The sequence below is a fragment of the Lottia gigantea genome (assembly GCF_000327385.1).
Source record: "Lottia gigantea unplaced genomic scaffold LOTGIsca_10, whole genome shotgun sequence".
NCBI classification, from domain to species: Eukaryota; Metazoa; Mollusca; class Gastropoda; family Lottiidae; genus Lottia; species Lottia gigantea.
In genome coordinates, this window is record NW_008706747.1 from 3,551,769 (window position 1) to 3,570,180 (window position 18,412).

The 18,412-nt window shown below is 37.0% G+C and overlaps 4 protein-coding genes across 4 annotated transcripts; 3 read left to right on the forward strand and 1 right to left on the reverse strand.

Annotated features, from left to right (window-relative positions):
* Positions 1-2,373: 2,373 nt before the first annotated feature.
* LOTGIDRAFT_109747 (hypothetical protein) lies at positions 2,374-3,150 on the reverse strand (the record flags this gene model as incomplete). The annotated part of the gene is made up of 2 exons (XM_009046223.1): positions 2,374-2,557; positions 2,924-3,150. The coding sequence occupies 2 exons, from the start codon at positions 3,148-3,150 to the stop codon at positions 2,374-2,376; spliced, it is 411 nt and encodes a 136-aa protein (XP_009044471.1).
* A 1,505-nt stretch (positions 3,151-4,655) lies between these two features.
* LOTGIDRAFT_109371 (hypothetical protein) lies at positions 4,656-5,153 on the forward strand (the record flags this gene model as incomplete). Its single annotated transcript, XM_009046224.1, has 1 exon — positions 4,656-5,153. The coding sequence occupies one exon, from the start codon at positions 4,656-4,658 to the stop codon at positions 5,151-5,153; it is 498 nt and encodes a 165-aa protein (XP_009044472.1).
* A 1,923-nt stretch (positions 5,154-7,076) lies between these two features.
* LOTGIDRAFT_156211 (hypothetical protein) lies at positions 7,077-12,582 on the forward strand (the record flags this gene model as incomplete). The annotated part of the gene is made up of 11 exons (XM_009046225.1): positions 7,077-7,182; positions 7,355-7,544; positions 7,812-7,938; positions 9,161-9,300; positions 9,684-9,807; positions 10,136-10,230; positions 10,397-10,517; positions 10,771-10,893; positions 11,580-11,789; positions 11,991-12,090; positions 12,413-12,582. The coding sequence occupies 11 exons, from the start codon at positions 7,077-7,079 to the stop codon at positions 12,580-12,582; spliced, it is 1,506 nt and encodes a 501-aa protein (XP_009044473.1).
* A 1,139-nt stretch (positions 12,583-13,721) lies between these two features.
* On the forward strand, positions 13,722-18,106 carry LOTGIDRAFT_230024 (hypothetical protein; the record flags this gene model as incomplete). Its single annotated transcript, XM_009046226.1, has 7 exons — positions 13,722-13,786; positions 14,122-14,161; positions 14,360-14,593; positions 14,972-15,052; positions 15,643-15,825; positions 15,881-16,825; positions 17,903-18,106. Coding segments are annotated over 7 exons (1,673 nt in total), but the record flags the coding sequence as incomplete, so codon positions are not given.
* Positions 18,107-18,412: the final 306 nt, after the last annotated feature.

Genomic DNA, 18,412 nt, shown 5'->3' on the forward strand with positions numbered 1-18,412 from the left:
AAATTTCAAAATGTGTAGCGTCTTATTTATCTAGAATCAATTGATCATTTAAATTCATCACTTACCACTTGAACATTCCATCTGCTTCATATGTCAACAAAGGGAAATTACTCTATGTATACAGGTAATATTTCAAGACAACAATAAGGCATGTCAAATCATCTTATATTCCAAAGACTTTGTTATGTGATATTTCAAGGAAAATCACTCTAAGCATATAGTTAATACTACAAGATCACAATCTGCTGTCAAAAGGGAAACAACTCCATGTTTTGCTTCTTAATTCAAGACCACAATATTACAATATAAGATAACTTACTGTAGGGAATCTCTGTCTCGGTATAGTTCTAAATCTAGGTTTACCAGCTAGTGAAGGTTGGAACACAGGTGGTGAGCCCATTAATGTTGATGTACTGCTCACTGAAATAATGAGTTATAGTATTCATTATAGAGTTATTGCCCCTGATGCACAAAACAACTTCTGGTCTGACATTTCTATAGATGAGCTCCTTTTTCCCATACACCTAAAGTCCAATTTTTTTTAAAGTCTCCTGAATTGGACACAAAAGTAACAGGAGATGGGCTCTAGTCATTTGCAATGTGACCCTCCCTTCCTGTTAAAACCACAACCTCAAATCAAAAAACTTACCTGTACTTGTAGGTGAAGTAAAAGAATGAGAGGACACTGTTACTAGATTAGATGAGGACAGAGTTACTGGTGGACTGTTGGGCATCATGATGGAGCTTCGGTTCATGCCAGCCATTGATGTAGACGTTGCAGTGGATGCTCGTACAATGGGTACTGAGACTGATTTGTGAATTACTGTAGGAGTCATCGATTGTCCAGAACTTGTTACTAATATAACCTGAAAATATAAAAATTAAAAATTTCAGCAAATTTGAAAAAAATTTCCAAATTTGGCTCGGGTTCAACCCATAAAAGAAAACTCCATGTTATATGTAGAACAGACAGCTACTTATTGCCTGACAACCGACTGACTGAGCCATTCCACTGTTCTAGCAGACAAAAATCCAACTTACTACTGACTCAGCTATTCCATTGTCCTAGCAGATGACAATCCAACTTACTACCAACTGAGCCATTCCATTGTCCTAGCAGACGACAATCCAACTTGCTACAGACTGAGCTATTCCACTGTCCTAGCAGACGACAATCCAACTAACTACTGACTGAGCTATTCCACTGTCCTAGCAGACGACAATCCAACTTGCTACTGACTGAGCTATTTCACTGTCCTAGCAGACGACAATCCAACTAACTACAGACTGAGCTATTCCACTGTCCTAGCAGACGACAATCCAACTAACTACAGACTGAGCTATTCCACTGTCCTAGCAGGCCACAAACTAAGCTCTTCTAATCTTTTTATGCCATTTACTATCAAATTTGTTCTGAACAGAGATAAAGTTCCTAGAATGTCTTACCTTTGGAGGTTGTGTATGTGATGTAGAGGGAATGCCCCTACCCTGGGGAGATTTACTGATGGTTATTTTGACAGGGGACATGGTATTATGTGAGGCCTGGGGGGTAGAGCTGTAGGCTATCCTGGGAGTCTGGGTTGACACAGAGGACAAACTATCAGAGGATTGACTTCTGCGCCGTTTTCTCGTCTGCATTTCTTCTTCTTCATCAGGGTGTAGAACTCCTGAAACAAAAAATCAAATTAAGGGTAAATTTGGGTTTGCATACTAGCTAAACTTTCAGAGATTTCACAGAGCTAATAATATGTTTCTAGTATTTGGGGTTTGTCAACTCAGAATCCCTTTCAGAGAGTTCACATAGCTAATAATGTTTATTCAGTATTTAGATTGTCAATTCCCCTTCCATTTCAGACAGTCCACATAACTAATAATGTTTATTTGGTATTTTTTATTACCTTTGATATGTATAGAAGCACCACTAGGTAGAACGACAACATTAGAAGCTGGACTAGAGGGTCGCGAGACTTTAGTAGAGGTTCCAACACCAACTGATGACATTCCACCAGAATATATCAGAGGACCAACTGGAAATAAAAATGAAATAAATGGAGATTTATGCCCTACTCTTCTGCACCATATTGGGTGGCAATGAAGATAGGCGAAAACATGCAGAGTGCTAAAGGGGAAAGTTTTGCAAAGACAGCAGCATTAGGCTTTTTTTTATTTCCTACTGTCGATGGACTTAAGGTTTTTAGTCTGTAGCACACTGGGCCATGGTTTATTGTCCCATTCGAATGGCTCAACGCTTTTTTTCGGTAATGCATCACAGGAGGAAACCAGACAAAAAAATCTGAAAATTTTAAAGTCGAAGACTGCTGTTGCTTAATTGCACGAGAACCAGACATTAAATTGTAAACTCTGTTTGAATTCTTACTTACCATCGCGTCCAGCAGTGTTCTTAGGAGCAGGTAACATGGCATTCTTCTCAGCCTGAGCGTTAGCCACCCTATTAGCAGCATCAGTGAAAGCTGTCTGTGGCACCAATCTTGGCATCAGTGGAATTAAACGTCTTCCTTCTATCAGCCATTCTGATGTCGTATTGGCACCAGATATACTGAAAATATTTTAAATAAATGAATTAAATATTTCGATCTTATGAGAATTTTTGTTAAAATTCTGGTAAATTTCCAATAGAAATAGAATTGAACTGTTTAATTTTTCATGAAATCTCAGGAATGAATTTGATCAGAAAAAAACCAATGATGTATGATAATTTGGTTTTTCTTTGAAATTGACACTAAAAAAATCTCACTTAAGTGTTTCAGTACAGATTGTTGATTAAACTTTTAATAATAGGCTCAAACTTTGCTTAATGCTAGTGTTGGTAATATACAACTTTTCAAAGTTTTGCAAAATAGTCCAGAATACTTTTTTAAATCGTATTTCCATCAAAACGTAATAGCAGTTTGTCTAAACATACTTGTGAGCAATTGTCGCAAATTTCTCATCATTGACAGCTCGTCTGACTTCAGCACGATGTCGCTCAGTAGAAATGCTCAAAATATTCTGTAAATCTTGCAAAATTTTCTTCTTTTCCTTTGTTAGATCTCCCTGAGCTCTGAAAGCTGACAGTACGGCCGAGTAACCTTCTAATTCCAGCCGTCTTAAAACTCTCTTGCAATCATCTCGTGACATATCTAATAACATTGGCCACAACATTTTGAATTCTGAAATGGAGAAACAGATCTGAATGATCAAGCTCTTTTGATTGAATTTCAGGAGAAAAAAAAGCTGAAATCTGCTCTAAATTTTGATCTGCAGATTTTTTGCGTCCAAATGTAAATTTTCTACTTTAAATTCGGTCTTATGATTCACAATTTAGAAAGGTGATGTAATGCAGTGTGCAATGAGGAAAATTTGCAAGGCTAGCTATATTAGCCTACTCTTTATTTTTCAACTTTATCATTTTAAACGCTTAGGCTAATGAAATCACTGCAGTGTTCTAGAGATGCCAAGAAAACTAAGGCCAACTGATGCAAAAGTGCAAATGCATCCTTCAATGTATAGTAGTATATATTTCAGTTAAATACTATAAGTTGCTAAGCAATCTTTTCTCGTTTATCATGCATTCTTGTGCAGAAATTGACAATGAATGACAGAAATCGGGTCAACGAATTTGCTTTGTTTTCGAGACATTTTATTCGATTTACGAAAAAAGTACTAAAGGAAATATACCATTAACAATTTTCAGTAACTAAACAAAACTTCAACAATACAACAAATATACAAAATATTTTTCTAAACACTTGGCATCAAAGAAATCCGATTTTAAAACTTTTCCACAATGAAAAAAGCAATTTTCGCCGCCATTGCTGTCTTGCGGGAGAGAAATACGCATGCGTCAGTCAAATAAATGATAATTCTGGATATTTTCCGAATCGCAGAAACATAAAATTCTCTAATATTTGTTGGATTAAAAAGAAAATATATACACAGTTTGTTCAATTTCAAACGTTTCAAATTTTTAAGCAAAGATACTCATATTTCTACAAATTTGATTAATTTGCGTTTCAAAGAATGCAAATTAAATCTTAGTTTGTACGAATCCAATCATGAAAGGTCAAGGTCGGATTTGTTTACATGTCATTACATGTTGTCAAGAATGCAAATCTTTGAATTTTTCCACCGATTTTGATGGTTTCTCTGGTTAGTTTATTTTAGCATACGTAAAGATATTCTCGGCATTTGTTCTAATTCAATTCATAGTTTTTAGAGCGACATTTTTGCAGAAACACTGCGATTTTCGGCCGAGGAAGGGACTTGATTTTCAAACCACAAAATGGTGAGGGCTGTATTAAGGTAACAAAAATGAAATGAAATGGAGTTTTACGACCTACAGTTTTCAATGACGGAAATTTTCTCGAACAACAACATATAGACCACACTTTTCAAGTATGTTACCAAGGCAAGATTGTTAACAAAAAAAAAAAACAGCGAAAAAAATGTGGTAGGAGATGGGCTACTGTCTTGGCAATACCCATTCATTATTGATTACCACAAACAATCAACTAATTGACTGTTCTTGCAGTCTTAGTCCGTTATACACTTCTTTTGCAAATTAAAATTGATAGTCAAAACTAGGTTCTGGAGTAATCTCCCTTTCATTACCTTATATAGACAATTTCTGTTTCTATTTCAGATCAGGTTTCAAGATGGAAGAAAATGACTTCTTAGTTAAGAAATGTGGACTGAAATTCGATCCTGTGGGATTAGTGATCTCGTATGTGGACATGCACACGAATAAAATGCGTAGACGCACAATGCCTTTACGAGATTTCGACAAAAATTCCAAAATTGACAATGTTGTGTTGGAACTACAAGACTCGAAACATAAACGATTTATTAATTTGATTCCGCGAGGTCAGCTAGTACGATTACTCACAATAGCGAAAGACAAACTTACAGGAATGAGCCTAGAAGCCAGTTTAGCTCGAAATAACGATCTCGATAAAATAGACCCTGAAGAAAACCTCAACAAAGTAGACGAAGAAACGTTACAACGGAAAAAGCTACGCATGGACGCACTTTTTGAAAGAAATCGTAAAAAACCTGATGATCCAGATTTCCAATATGATATTGAGGTAGACTTCGATAATGAGGCGAAAATTGAATCATGTGGTTGGGATTCCGATTCCGATGGAGAATTTTGATCAATTTCTGTTTTTGATTTTTTACTCATGTTTTTTACTCCTGCCTAAATTCCTCAAGTGCTACTTTACTGTCATTTTCAAAATCACCACATTAATGGAACAGATGCGTCATTTTGGAAGGTTGATTTTAGTCTTGAATATATATGAAAATAGATTCAGAAGTACTAGAAATGTACGAAAATCACATAATTCCTTTAAAAATACAAACTAGGAATTTTACTCACTCTTTCTATATATCACAGAATATCTTAAATTGATGAGTCGTCATTTTAACATTCAAATGCGGATCATTCTGGACACACATGGATTTGAAGGCACAAATTTTGACTGTGAACACTATTACTGATTGGCCAAGCTAAATAATTCCCATTTCTAACACTAAAGTGTTATCGGACAAAAAATGGCCCACCTGTCCCTTTAAATTATTCAAGTTTTTTGTTGTTATGTTTTTGATCAGTCAAAAGCCAACATGTTCTAGCGTAGATGCCACCTATTGTCTTATTGACCCCATTATCTTAATATCATAAGAAGGGTACAACGTGGGAAAACGTAAAAAGAAAGGAATTTAGTTAACACTTTGAACACTAGTGAATGCTTTACCAGGTACATAATTACGTGTCATATACCACAGCAGTATGCAATGAGGACAATTTTCCAGAATAGTGCCATAACCAATAATACTCTCATATCAATTTCCAAACATCAAGGGATCTTTACTGTACATCTCATAGATCCTTGGTTGTTAGTCTCATGAAATTTCCAAACGTCAAGGGATCTTTACTGTACATCTCATAGATCCTTGGTTGTTAGTCTCATGAAATTTCCAAATGTCAAGGGATCTTTAATGTACTACTGATGGAGCCTTGATTGTTAGTCTCATGTGAGTGACATTTATGATTTTTTCCACATCTCTCAGAATATATTTTATGATTCTATTTATCTATGCAATTTTATCATCATTTATTAGTTTATTAAATCATAAACCAAACTGACACTGTGTTATCATATTTGCACCAAAAACGGCCCAGGGTATTGTATTTGTACACAGAAATGGCAAGGTGATTTGCAGAGACAAAGCTTAGGGAGGTGCAAGGTATCAAGCAGTATTCATGCAACTCAAAGGAGATAACTGTAAACCTTACAGTTCAAGGGAGATAACTGTTAACCGTATAGATCAGGGGAGATAACTGTTAACCTTACAGCTCAAGGCAGATAACTGTTAATCTTACAGATTAGGGGAGGTAATTGTTATTAACCTTATAGATCAAGGGAGGTAACTCTAACCTTACAGATCAAGGGAGGTAACTGTTAACCTTACAGATCAAGACAGGTAACTGTTAATCTTATAGATCAGGGGAGATAGCTGTTAACTTTACAGCTCAAGGGAGGTTTCTGTTAACCTTACAGATAAAGGGAAGTAGCTCTTAACTTAACAGATCAATGGAAGCAACTAGCGCGGTCCGCACTGCGACTGTCAGAATCAGAAAACAATTGAAATTTTAACTATAGACATCTGAGAGAATTTCATATTTTGCGGGCTGAATGTCGTCAGTAAATTAAGCATTTTCTACTTTCTAGCTAAAACATGAGCTTAACCTCGACCGAACTTGGTTCAACCAGTCCCAATTGTAGTGAAGCCACTGACTCACTGCACTCCAATTCTCCACCCTGATCACAAGGTCAGAGATATCACGATGACTAACATATGACATGCCTATCTCTACCTGTCGATTAGATTAGGGTTTTGTTATCATATGACATAATTTTAATAACATAATTCCTAGATTCTCCATCTTTCAATAGAATTGAAATGTATTCGTGATGAACTCAAAAGATCGCAAACCCAAACGGGAAGGTAACAAGGGAATAAGAGTATGCTAGTCTAGTGAACTGGGAGTTGGTACGGTACTTGATTCTGAAAAGATGGCATCATTCAGAGACAGGATAAAGTCTCTTCCAGTACGTGGTGTTTTGACGGTTGTCGGAGGTTTCATTCTACACGTGTCTATTGGAGCAACCTATTTATTTGGTATGTACGTGCATTTTGAACGTAAAAAAATTAGCCTTCATTCTCAAATTTCTTTTCACTTTGCATAGGGAAAGAACCACCGTCGGACCCCGTCCAGTGGGTCCCAAACCCCAGTCCGCCCATGAGATGGCAACTGAAAAATATAACCAAAACCTAATTTCATATCTTTTAGGAAATATCACGCCGTACGTGACTTCCTATCTAAGAAAGAAAGCGGTATATACGAATACCAACTATGCCGAATCGCTTTGGATTGCCTCTTCTCATACTGCGGCCGGTGCGTTACTGTCGTCTTTATTAGCCTTCTTGGAGATGTATCTATCTACCAAAATGTTCCTCGCCTTGGCTTGTTTCATGAGCTCGTAAGTTTCAAATTTCTTTTTAACTATTCGAGATTGGGTGTGTCCATCATCCGAAATATTTTTCTTCCATGTGTTCGTTTACCAGGTATAACAATTCACATGTCAACCGATTTTGAAACTAGCCAATAACATGCTTGCATGTAGCTATTGTTAAGTTTTGTTTTGTAAAACTGAACAAGCGTACGAAATTTTATAAGTGAGGGGGGCAGCCAATGTTTTTTTGTGATATGAAATGACTGAGTTGTTCCATTTTAATTCATGTTTCAGATTAGGGGTCATATTGACCTATTTCTCTGTTAAACTGTCTTTGTTGGGTGTGATAGGAACATTTGGTGTTCTTTATGGTGTCGGACATTCGTTAGTCTACCCTCTTGCCTTTAAAGATGCAATGGAGGTAGGTTGGCGCTGATTAGCTATAGGCTATTGTGGTACGATCACAATCTGATGCAATGTGTGTTGAGACCCAAAACAATAAAACTGCATTGCATTAGTCCAATAAGATACAGAACAGTAGGATATAAAATTCCATTTCATTTCATTAGTCCAATAAGATACAGAACAGTAGGATATAAAATTCCATTTCATTTCATTAGTCCAATAAGATACAGAACAGTAGGATATAAAATTCCATTTCATTTCATTAGTCCAATAAGATACAGAACAGTAGGATATAAAACTCCATTTCATTTCATTAGTCTAATAAGATACAGAACAGTAGGATATAAAACTCTATTTCATTTCATTAGTCCAATAAGGTACAGAACAGTAGGATATAAAACTATATTTCATTTCATTAGTCTAATAAGATACAGAACAGTAGGATATAAAATTCCATTTCATTTCATTTGTACAATAAGATACAGAACAGTGGGATATAAAACTCTATTTCATTTCATTAGTTCAATAACATACAGAACAGTAGGATAAAAAATTCCATTTCATTTCATTAGTCCAATAAGATACAGAACAGTAGGATATAAAACTACATTTCATTTCATTAGTCCAATAAGATACAGAACAGTAGGATATAAAATTCCATTTCATTTCATTTGTCTAATAAGATACAGAACAGTAGGATATAAAATTCCATTTCATTTCATTTGTCCAATAAGATACAGAACAGTAGGATATAAAATTCCATTTCATTTCATTAGTCTAATAAGATACAGAACAGTGGGATATAGAACTACATTTCATTTCATTAGTCCAATAAGATACAGAACAGTAGGATATAAAATTCCATTTCATTTCATTTGTCCAATAAGATACAGAACAGTAGGATATAAAATTCCATTTCATTTCATTAGTCTAATAAGATACAGAACAGTGGGATATAAAACTACATTTCATTTCATTAGTCCAATAAGATACAGAACAGTAGGATATAAAATTCCATTTCATTTCATTAGTCTAATAAGATACAGAACAGTGGGATATAAAACTACATTTCATTTCATTAGTCCAATAAGATATAGAACAGTAGGATATAAAATTCCATTTCATTTCATTAGTCCAATAAGATACAGAACAGTGGGATATAAAACTACATTTCATTTCATTAGCCCAATAACTACACTTAAGGACGCACGAATTGTTATATATTGGTTTCATTCCAGTGGTTTCCTAATAATAAAGGTCTCGTAGTTGGAATCATAGTAACAGGATATGGCTTATGTTCCTTTATTTTTAATTTTGTGGTCACAGAGTACATAAACCCTGAGAATTATTCCCCCGATATTCAAGATGGCGAAGACAGGTAAGATGGCAGTTCTTCAATCTGAATAAAGCTTTAACTCTCCCGCAATGACCTTCGATTCTTTGTAACACTTAGATCATTTAGGCAGCGAAGCGGTTTACTTAGAACCCAACGCCGGATGCCAGTCAAAATGTCAACGTGATTATAAAATTTCTTAACCATTAAGTCAGTTACTGAATAGAAAACTTTGCCAACGCTGATTGGATGAAACAGCGTGTTAGGTCAACCCCTAATCAGTCCGTTTCCTTTCTGCTTTCGGTGGGTATTTAAGCCAAGATGATTCCTTGGACAGCGTACGGGCAAAATCACCTTCTCCGCCTCTCCTACAAAGATATGTTGATTGAACCCCCACTAACTCCCGTACCCATTCTCTCTCTCTTCAGGTATTTCAGCCAAGATGACTTGTTGGACAGGGTACCATCCTGTTTTCTACTGGTTGGAGGGTGTCTAGTTGGTCTCCAGATTATTGGTTTATGTCTGATCTTCAAACCACCAGAGTCTCCAGAGGTTCGTTCCTCATACTATTTCCGTGATCTTGAGTTTAGATTTTATTTCTTTGTCTCAGTATTAATTTTGCTTGAAAACAAACTGTTACTATTTTCAATAAGCGATTCATGCTGGTGTGTGCTCACAGCGCAATGATACCGCTGTGATTACCGCTAGCGGAGCAGGACACGGAGTCAAAATTATTCATAACTGGGCTATTACTGGTTTTAAGAATGATCCATTCTGACCACACGAATCTCTTTAGTACTTTATTACCACCAATGCCTCTGATGGCCAAATAAATGATTTATCACGTCTGAAAGGGGACCAATTTTCATTGTATTTGTAGATAGAAAGCAGCAAGTCCAAACATCTGAAAGAAGAGGTGGAGAAGACTGGTAGTGATGGTCAAACTATGGAAAGGAAAAACAAGGAAATACCGATGTAAGCCTCCTCCTGCTATTTTCTCTCATGCAGAACAGTAGAATGATGCTCAATCTGATCCAATTTTGATGGTGGGTGAAAGATTTGACGTGTTGCAGAAACGAAGCCTAAAGAATAGCCAAAGCAGAAAAGTACAACGAAAAACTTTATGTCATTTTCATTCCAGAAAAATCCAAGAAAAAAGCATGACAGTAAAAGAAGCTCTAACAAGCAGAAAGTTTTACATAATCTGGTTTTTGATGCTTTCTTTTGGTATGGGATTTGGTTATACCTATACCATATACAAGGTGGGGGAACCAGGCACGTTTTTACAGGTGATGTGGGGTGCCCGGGAAAATTCTGAAGACCTAACCCATTTCATCTGATCTGAGAGGAACATATTTGAATATTATCGTCGTCGAATGTCTGGCTTAACCCGTGGCTAACGATGTACTTTATCATCCCTAGAAAGTGCAGAGCAGATGCATTCTTATAATGATAAAATCACCAAAATATTTTCCCTCTTTGTCGAGCTTGACAAATTCCTGCTATATTATTCAGACATTTGGTCAGACGTTTATCCATGACGACCATTACCTAGCAACCGTATCGTCTGTCAGTTCTATTTTCAACGTATGTGGTAGAATAGCAGTAGGGCTGGTGGCCGATAAAATTGGACTTGAGGTACCTCTACTTTTTCATTCTCTATATTTTCAAACCGCTAGGTTACATAGAGAGATACGGCCGTTTAAATATTATGATTGCAAGCTGATAAAGCTCAATATCAGTTATCAGTATTATCATAATACTTACTTCACCAGCTGAAAGAGCTTAATTTCAGCTATCTGTATAGTTATCTAAATATTTACTTTACCAGCTGATAGAGCTCAATTTATGCTATCTGTATAGTTATCTAAATATTTACTTTACCAGCTGATATAGCTCAATTTCAGCTCTCTGTTATAGTCATCTAAATATTTACTATATCAGCTGATAGAGCTCAATTTCAGCTATCTGTATAGTCATCTAAATATTTACTTTACCAGCCGATAGAGCTTAATTTGAGCTATCTGTATAGTCATTTAAATATTTACTTTACCAGCTTATCTGTATAGTCACCTAAATATCTACTTTACCAGCTGATAGAGCTTAATATTAGCTATCTGTATAGTCATCTAAATATTTACTTTACCAGCTTATCTGTATAGTCACCTAAATATCTACTTTATCAGCTGATAGAGCTTAATATTAGCTATCTGTATAATCATCTTAATATTTATCTTACCGGCTGATAGTTGTCTGTACAGTTATTTTATTATTTGCCTTACGAGTTGAGAGAGCTCAATTTTAATTATCTGTATATATTTCAGAAAACCTTGGTCATGGCGACAGCTCTGTTCAGCATCTTCCTCTCTACATTGCTCTGTACAGAGTTCGTGGGCAGGGAAATGTTCTTTGCTTGGGTGTGCTTGATATACTTAGCTTTCCCTGGTATCTTTGTGGTGATGTCTGCTCTTACTATGAAGGTTTATGGACCAAAATACTATATAATTATATTTCGACTGCAGTTTTCAGAATCGGTTAGTATGGCAGGGTATGCTTACTCTCTCTTCTAGACACCTCATACCACTTTTCATAATGAAATACTTACTCACTTATGATTGACCTCCTCCCTTGATTATCAAATTAAAGAAATATATTTTCATCAGTTACGTCCCTTGAACTTGATCCCAATGATAGGTGTTGTGGAGTATATGTATTGTTCTTTGTTTTTATTTTAGATAATTGCCGCCGCCACCTCGTCAGTTTTGGCGACTGAGTTGAAGCCAGTCATAGGATGGCATGGGTTGTTTTATATTGCTTCAGTCTGTACCGTATTTGGTAGGTTGTTCAAGTATGCCAAGCTCAAAATGCAGGTGCATTTCAACATAACGTCGTAGGATGACGTGTACACGCATGGTCATATGACCTGATATAGCGTAGTTAAATGTGTTATATTACGACATGCGCGTGCATTTCAACATAACGTCGTAGGATGACGTGTACACGCATGGTCATATGACCTGATATAGTGTAGTTAAATGTGTTATATTACGACATGCGCGTGCATTTCAACATAACGTCGTAAGATGGCGTGCACACACATTGGACGTGCATTAAAACAGGGAATTAAATGATCTAATCAAATTTTACTTATTTTCAGCTTTCTTCTTCTCGTTGGTGTTGGACAAAGAGATGAGGAAATCGTCAAAGAAATCAACACAGAAAACACTAGATGTCAGTGCACAATCCGTGCCTAGTTGTTCGAATATCCAGACAAAAGCACCTGATCTTGCATTAAATATTAATAAGGACACTTCGACATATTTGTAGCTTGTGGACAGTTCGTGCAGGACAACCTTTTCATGGCTTGCCTGCTGTGCTGGAAAACGTTTGCGTGCTAAGCTTGTGCTTGAAAATTTTTGCGTGACCAGTTCGTACTGGGAAACTTTTGTATACCCAGTTCGAAACAGTGTCTGTTCTACCAACGCAACTTTGCAAAGCATTCGATCAAAACATTTGTTTCACAGTGTGAAAACTTGCTCGTTACCTTGTGTCAGTTTGTGCTAGAGAACTTTGTGCCAGTTTGTGATAGAGAACCTTGTGCCAGTTTGTGATAGAGAACCTTGTGCTAGTTCGCCACTATGTACATTGGCAAAAATAGTGTCCGTACAAAAAAACATTATTGGAGACAGTAAAAACTAAAATTTCCTCTTAATACTATTTGTAGTTATAGTAAATTCTACTAATGTATAATATTGTACCAAGAGTATATTATTTAACTAGCTGTATACACAGTACGTGTCAACTTATTATGTATTAGTCTAATAATAAATATTACTTCTTTTACGTGCGCAATAATGTAAATTATTTAAACTATTGTATATTCAGGTTTATGTACATTTATTGGAAAACCTTTCGGTCACATTTGGACTTTTAACATAAAAAAATAATACGGAACTTTCAAAACATATTTCAAGTTAAGCTGCAAAAACACGTTAAACGCGCTTACGGACACTTGTTATTGCAGCTTTAAAGGGTTTGGAATAATAGCCTCATCATCATCATCATCATCATCATCATCATCCATCATCATCCATCATCATCCATCATCCATCATCATCATCCATCATCATCATCATCCATCATCATCCATCATCATCCATCATCCATCATCATCATCATCCATCATCATCCATCATCATCCATCATCATCCATCATCATCATCATCCATCATCCATCATCCATCATCATCATTATTAAATTTTCCATATTATCATTATTATTATCATTTTTATTATTATTATTAAAAAAGAATTCGAACACCTCAGTTGTGATTCAGCTTTAGGTTACGTCAATGTCGAGCAGTTGATCAAACAAGCTGATTAAACACAGCCTTAGATCCCTTCGTGTAATTGGATTAGAATTCTCTATAAAATGAGGAGCTACGCTTCAATTTGTCATTCTTTCAAAATGATGCTTCTAGCCTTGATCGTTTTGATAGTAAGCGGTAGCGTCCTCGCTAAGCCGTTTGACGTAAGTACTTTAAGTTTAATATTTAGGTGATGACCGTTGAGAGTGCGTTTTGGATCGTAATTCGAACATACCTACGCAGTTGCCTTTGAAATCCGACACGGCAGAAGCTTTGCTCAAGCATTTCACTATCATGTGATCAAAATTTGATCTCAGAGGGTACAATTAACAATCTTCAGTTCGTTTTAGAATCCTCGAACATGCTCTGGGTCGATTATCGAACGCATCGAAGAAGAACTCTTGGAACACCATATTAAGCGTAGCAGCAGTAGCAACAGTAGCAACAGTGCCATTTGGTTCCAATATTTTAAAAGTATTTCCTCTATTTTGCGTTGCAGGTCACCAAAGAAGAGGCTCCAGTTAGAAACAAGCGAGACAGTGAGTATGTTAAATTGACGTAAAGGGTTTGTAAAGAGGTTTTCTAAAAATTGTATATGTATTGGGGACGCCGATAGCATCAATTTGGATAATTCCAATTTTCAATCAAACGTCTGTGGCTCTTGCAATTCCACTAAAACTAAGTGTTTGATGATGCCACGTAAACCACAAAATTAATGCAGGTCTTAAATTTTTCAGCATGTGGTGGTCGAGTGAGCAATTTAAGTAATGTTCGTGTTAAGTACCCTCCTAATGCGAGCACATATGGCAACAACGTCGACTGTTCATGGAGCATCTGTATGGACAACGCAGACTCCATTACCGTCAACGTGAAGACCATGGACATCGAAGCACATTCGTCCTGCGATTATGATTACCTTACCATTGATGGTCAAAAAGATTGTGGTAGAGCAACGAATAAACTTATAACAGGTAACTTGTTGGCATCTCAGGCGCCATTTTGTTTTTTGACATTTGCCGCATTCTTTCACAATAAAACAGAAATATTACAACCAATCAGATTCAATACGCAATGTAGACTCGGTCAATAATCAAAAAAACTAGATAGATGTTCAAGATCATTTTTCAGGTCCGTAGCTAGAGGAGAGGGGGCGAGGCAAAAAAATGTCGCCATTTTGTTTGTTAAGGACACCATTTCGCAATATTTTATAATAAATTTTACTACCATTGCCATGCAGTGTGCAATGATTGTAATTTAAATACAGAGAAACTCGGCATACGATGTCTTTGTGTCACCTCGCTTCGAACTCTTATCCATTTTCAGAAGCCATATTTTTTCTTTGTTTTCAGTGTCGGGAAGATGTACTACTATAACTTTCCATAGTGACAGCAGTGTGGGACGAACTGGATTCGATATCGAGGTCAGACGAGGTAGGGGCACGGTAACGAGAGGTGGTGAGATTGGGTCTGACCACAGCTCATTTCATGCTATCGACGCATGTTCGGAATGCATAGCCTTCATCAGGACACCCGTCATCAGGACAGTCAGTATTGGAAATAGTAGTTAACTGTACAAAACTAGCTGTCCTGCAGTGGTGGCGCCAGTGGGGTAAAGGGCGTGTGGGTGTGGGGGTTGTGGGTGACGGTTGTATTTCCCCCCGTTGAAAAATGTTTTGCGCCCTCAATATGGTTTTTATACGTTTCTGCCCCAAAATCTGTGCCAGTAAGCACCAAATCAATTCAAATTTTCGAAAACTTTCTTGGGAGAACTCTTTCAGACGCTCAGTCAGACGATCACGACTCTACCGTTGCCGCATTTTTGTACCTTCAGTCTCTGGAGGCTGGTGTCGCCACTGATGTCCTGATGGGGCTTTTGTAATAGCCGAAGTCACTTTAATCGTATTGTAGACGAACTGTAAGTAGAAGTAACAATGTGCAAATCATTACGGACATCTTAAATTAAAAAAGGAAAGAAATAGAGTCACATAATTATATCTGTTAACTTTGATCCTTTTTTTCAGTTGAACCACCAACTACTACAACGAGCTACAACGACTACGTAACCACACTTGGTTACAACAACAACTATGGTACAACGCTAGGTTATTACAACAACTACGATACTACTCGAAATTACAACAACTACGACTATACAACGCCGTACTACTACTGGAGAACATCTCCGTCCTATTACAATAACTACGGTACGACTCGAGACTATAACAACAACTACGGTACGACTCGAGACTACTATAACAGATACTCCACCCGAAATTACAACAACTACGACTACACAACGCCGTACTACTACTGGAGAACATCTCCATCCTATAACAATAACTACGGTACGACTCGAGACTACTATAACAGATACTCCACCCGAAATTACCACAACTACGGCTACACAACGCCGTACTACTACTGGAGAACGTCTCCATCCTATAACAATAACTACAGTACGACTCGAGACTACTATAACAATTACGGTACCACCCGAAATTACAACAACTACGACTACACAACGCCGTACTACTATTGGAGAACATCTCCGTCCTATTACAATAACTACGGTACGACTCCAGACTATAACAACAACTACGGTACCACCCGAAATTACAACAACTACGACTACACAACGCCGTACTACTACTGGAGAACATCTCCATCCTATAACAATAACTACGGTACGACTCGAGACTACTATAACAACTACGGTACCACCCGAAATTACAACAACTACGACTACACAACGCCGTACTACTACTGGAGAACATCTCCATCCTATAACAATAACTACGGTACGACTCGAGACTACTACAACAACTACGGTACCACCCGAAATTACAACAACTACGACTACACAACGCCGTACTACTACTGGAGAACATCTCCATCCTATAACAATAACTACGGTACGACTCGAGACTACTATAACAACTACGTGTACCACCCGAAATTACAACAACTACGACTACACAACGCCGTACTACTACTGGAGAACATCTCCATCCTATAACAATAACTACGGTACGACTCGAGACTACTACAACAACTACGGTACCACCCGAAATTACAACAACTACGACTACACAACGCCGTATTACTACAGGAGAACGTCTCCATCCTATAACAATAACTACGGTACGACTCGAGACTACTACAACAACTACGGTGTGACTCAAGACTATTGGTCGACACCTTCTAGTAAGTAGTCAATTTTTCTTCCGGTGCTTTTGATTGGTACGGCAATATTCAATTATCCAATAACAATATTCCTTGCAAATAATTTGAAATTAATGGGAATTACTAGCTAGTTTAACACGATGGTCCCATTCTGACCACAGAAAACTGTCATTGTACAAAACAATCTACTAGCTGGTTTGACACGATAGTTTGGTATGATCTAGTCCCATTCTGACCACAGAAAACTGTCATTGTACAAAATAATCTACTAGCTGGTTTGACACGATAGTTTGGTATGATCTAGTCCCATTCTGACCACAGAAAACTGTCAATCTGCTGGCTAGTTACACACGATAGTTTGGTATGCTCTAGTCCCATTCTGACCACAGAAAACTGTCATTGTACAAAACAATCTACTAGCTAGTTTGACACGATAGTTTGGTATACTCTAGTCCCATTCTAACAACAGAAAACTGTCATTGTACCAAACAATCTACTAGCTGGTTTGACACGATAGTTTGGTATGATCTAGTCTCATTCTGACCACAGAAAACTATCATTGTATCAAACATTCTACTAGCTAGTTTGACACGATAGTTTGGTATGATCTAGTCTCATTCTGACCATAAAAAACTATCATTGAACCAAACAATCTACTAGCTGGTTTGACACGATAGTTTGGTATGATCTAGTCTCATTCTGACCACAGAAAACTATCATTGTATCAAACATTCTACTAGCTAGTTTGACACGATAGTTTGGTATGATCTAGTCTCATTCTGACCATAAAAAACTATCATTGTACCAAACATTCTACTAGCCAGTTTGACACGATAGTTTGGTATGATCTAGTCTCATTCTGACCACAGAAAACTATCATTGTATCAAACATTCTACTAGCTGGTTTGACACGATAGTTTGGTATGATCTAGTCTCATTCTGACCATAAAAAACTATCCTTGAACCAAACAATCTGCTAGCTAGTTAGTCTTATCCTGACCACAGAAAAACTGCCACTGTTCCAAGTACTTTCTGCTTACCAGCTCGACACGATATGTCCCACGGAAAACGTTCAATTAAATTCTTGTTATTTTTTAGGTAGCGGCAGCCTACTTGGACGACTCGTCAACATCAAAGATGATGTACAGAGTGCCGAATATGATTTAAATAATGCCGTGGGTTCCATTGACAATATCATCGACGACGTCATATATACGGTCTAAGGTCAAGGTCATATTCCAATAACCTATGATGATATGATATATAACTTTATGCAATAAATGAAAATAATATCACATGGAGTTTTACGTCTTACTATTCTGTTCATCTTTGGGCTAATAAAGATTGGTAACGATAGGCACTCACGAGGGAGAAATTTTGTCAGCCGACACTTTGCGATGTCACACGGGCCTCTGATCATCGTCAGATCCGAATGACCAACTTCCTTTTAAAAGGACATCCAATCTTTAGAAGTGTTCCTTTTCCAATATGCAAAAAAAAAAACACACACCTAGATCCTTACTGCCTCAATTTAACATGGAAGGAAAATTTTGCCAGGACAGTAGCATTGGTCTAATTTTTCGATTTAAAATTGTCGTCGAGGGATAT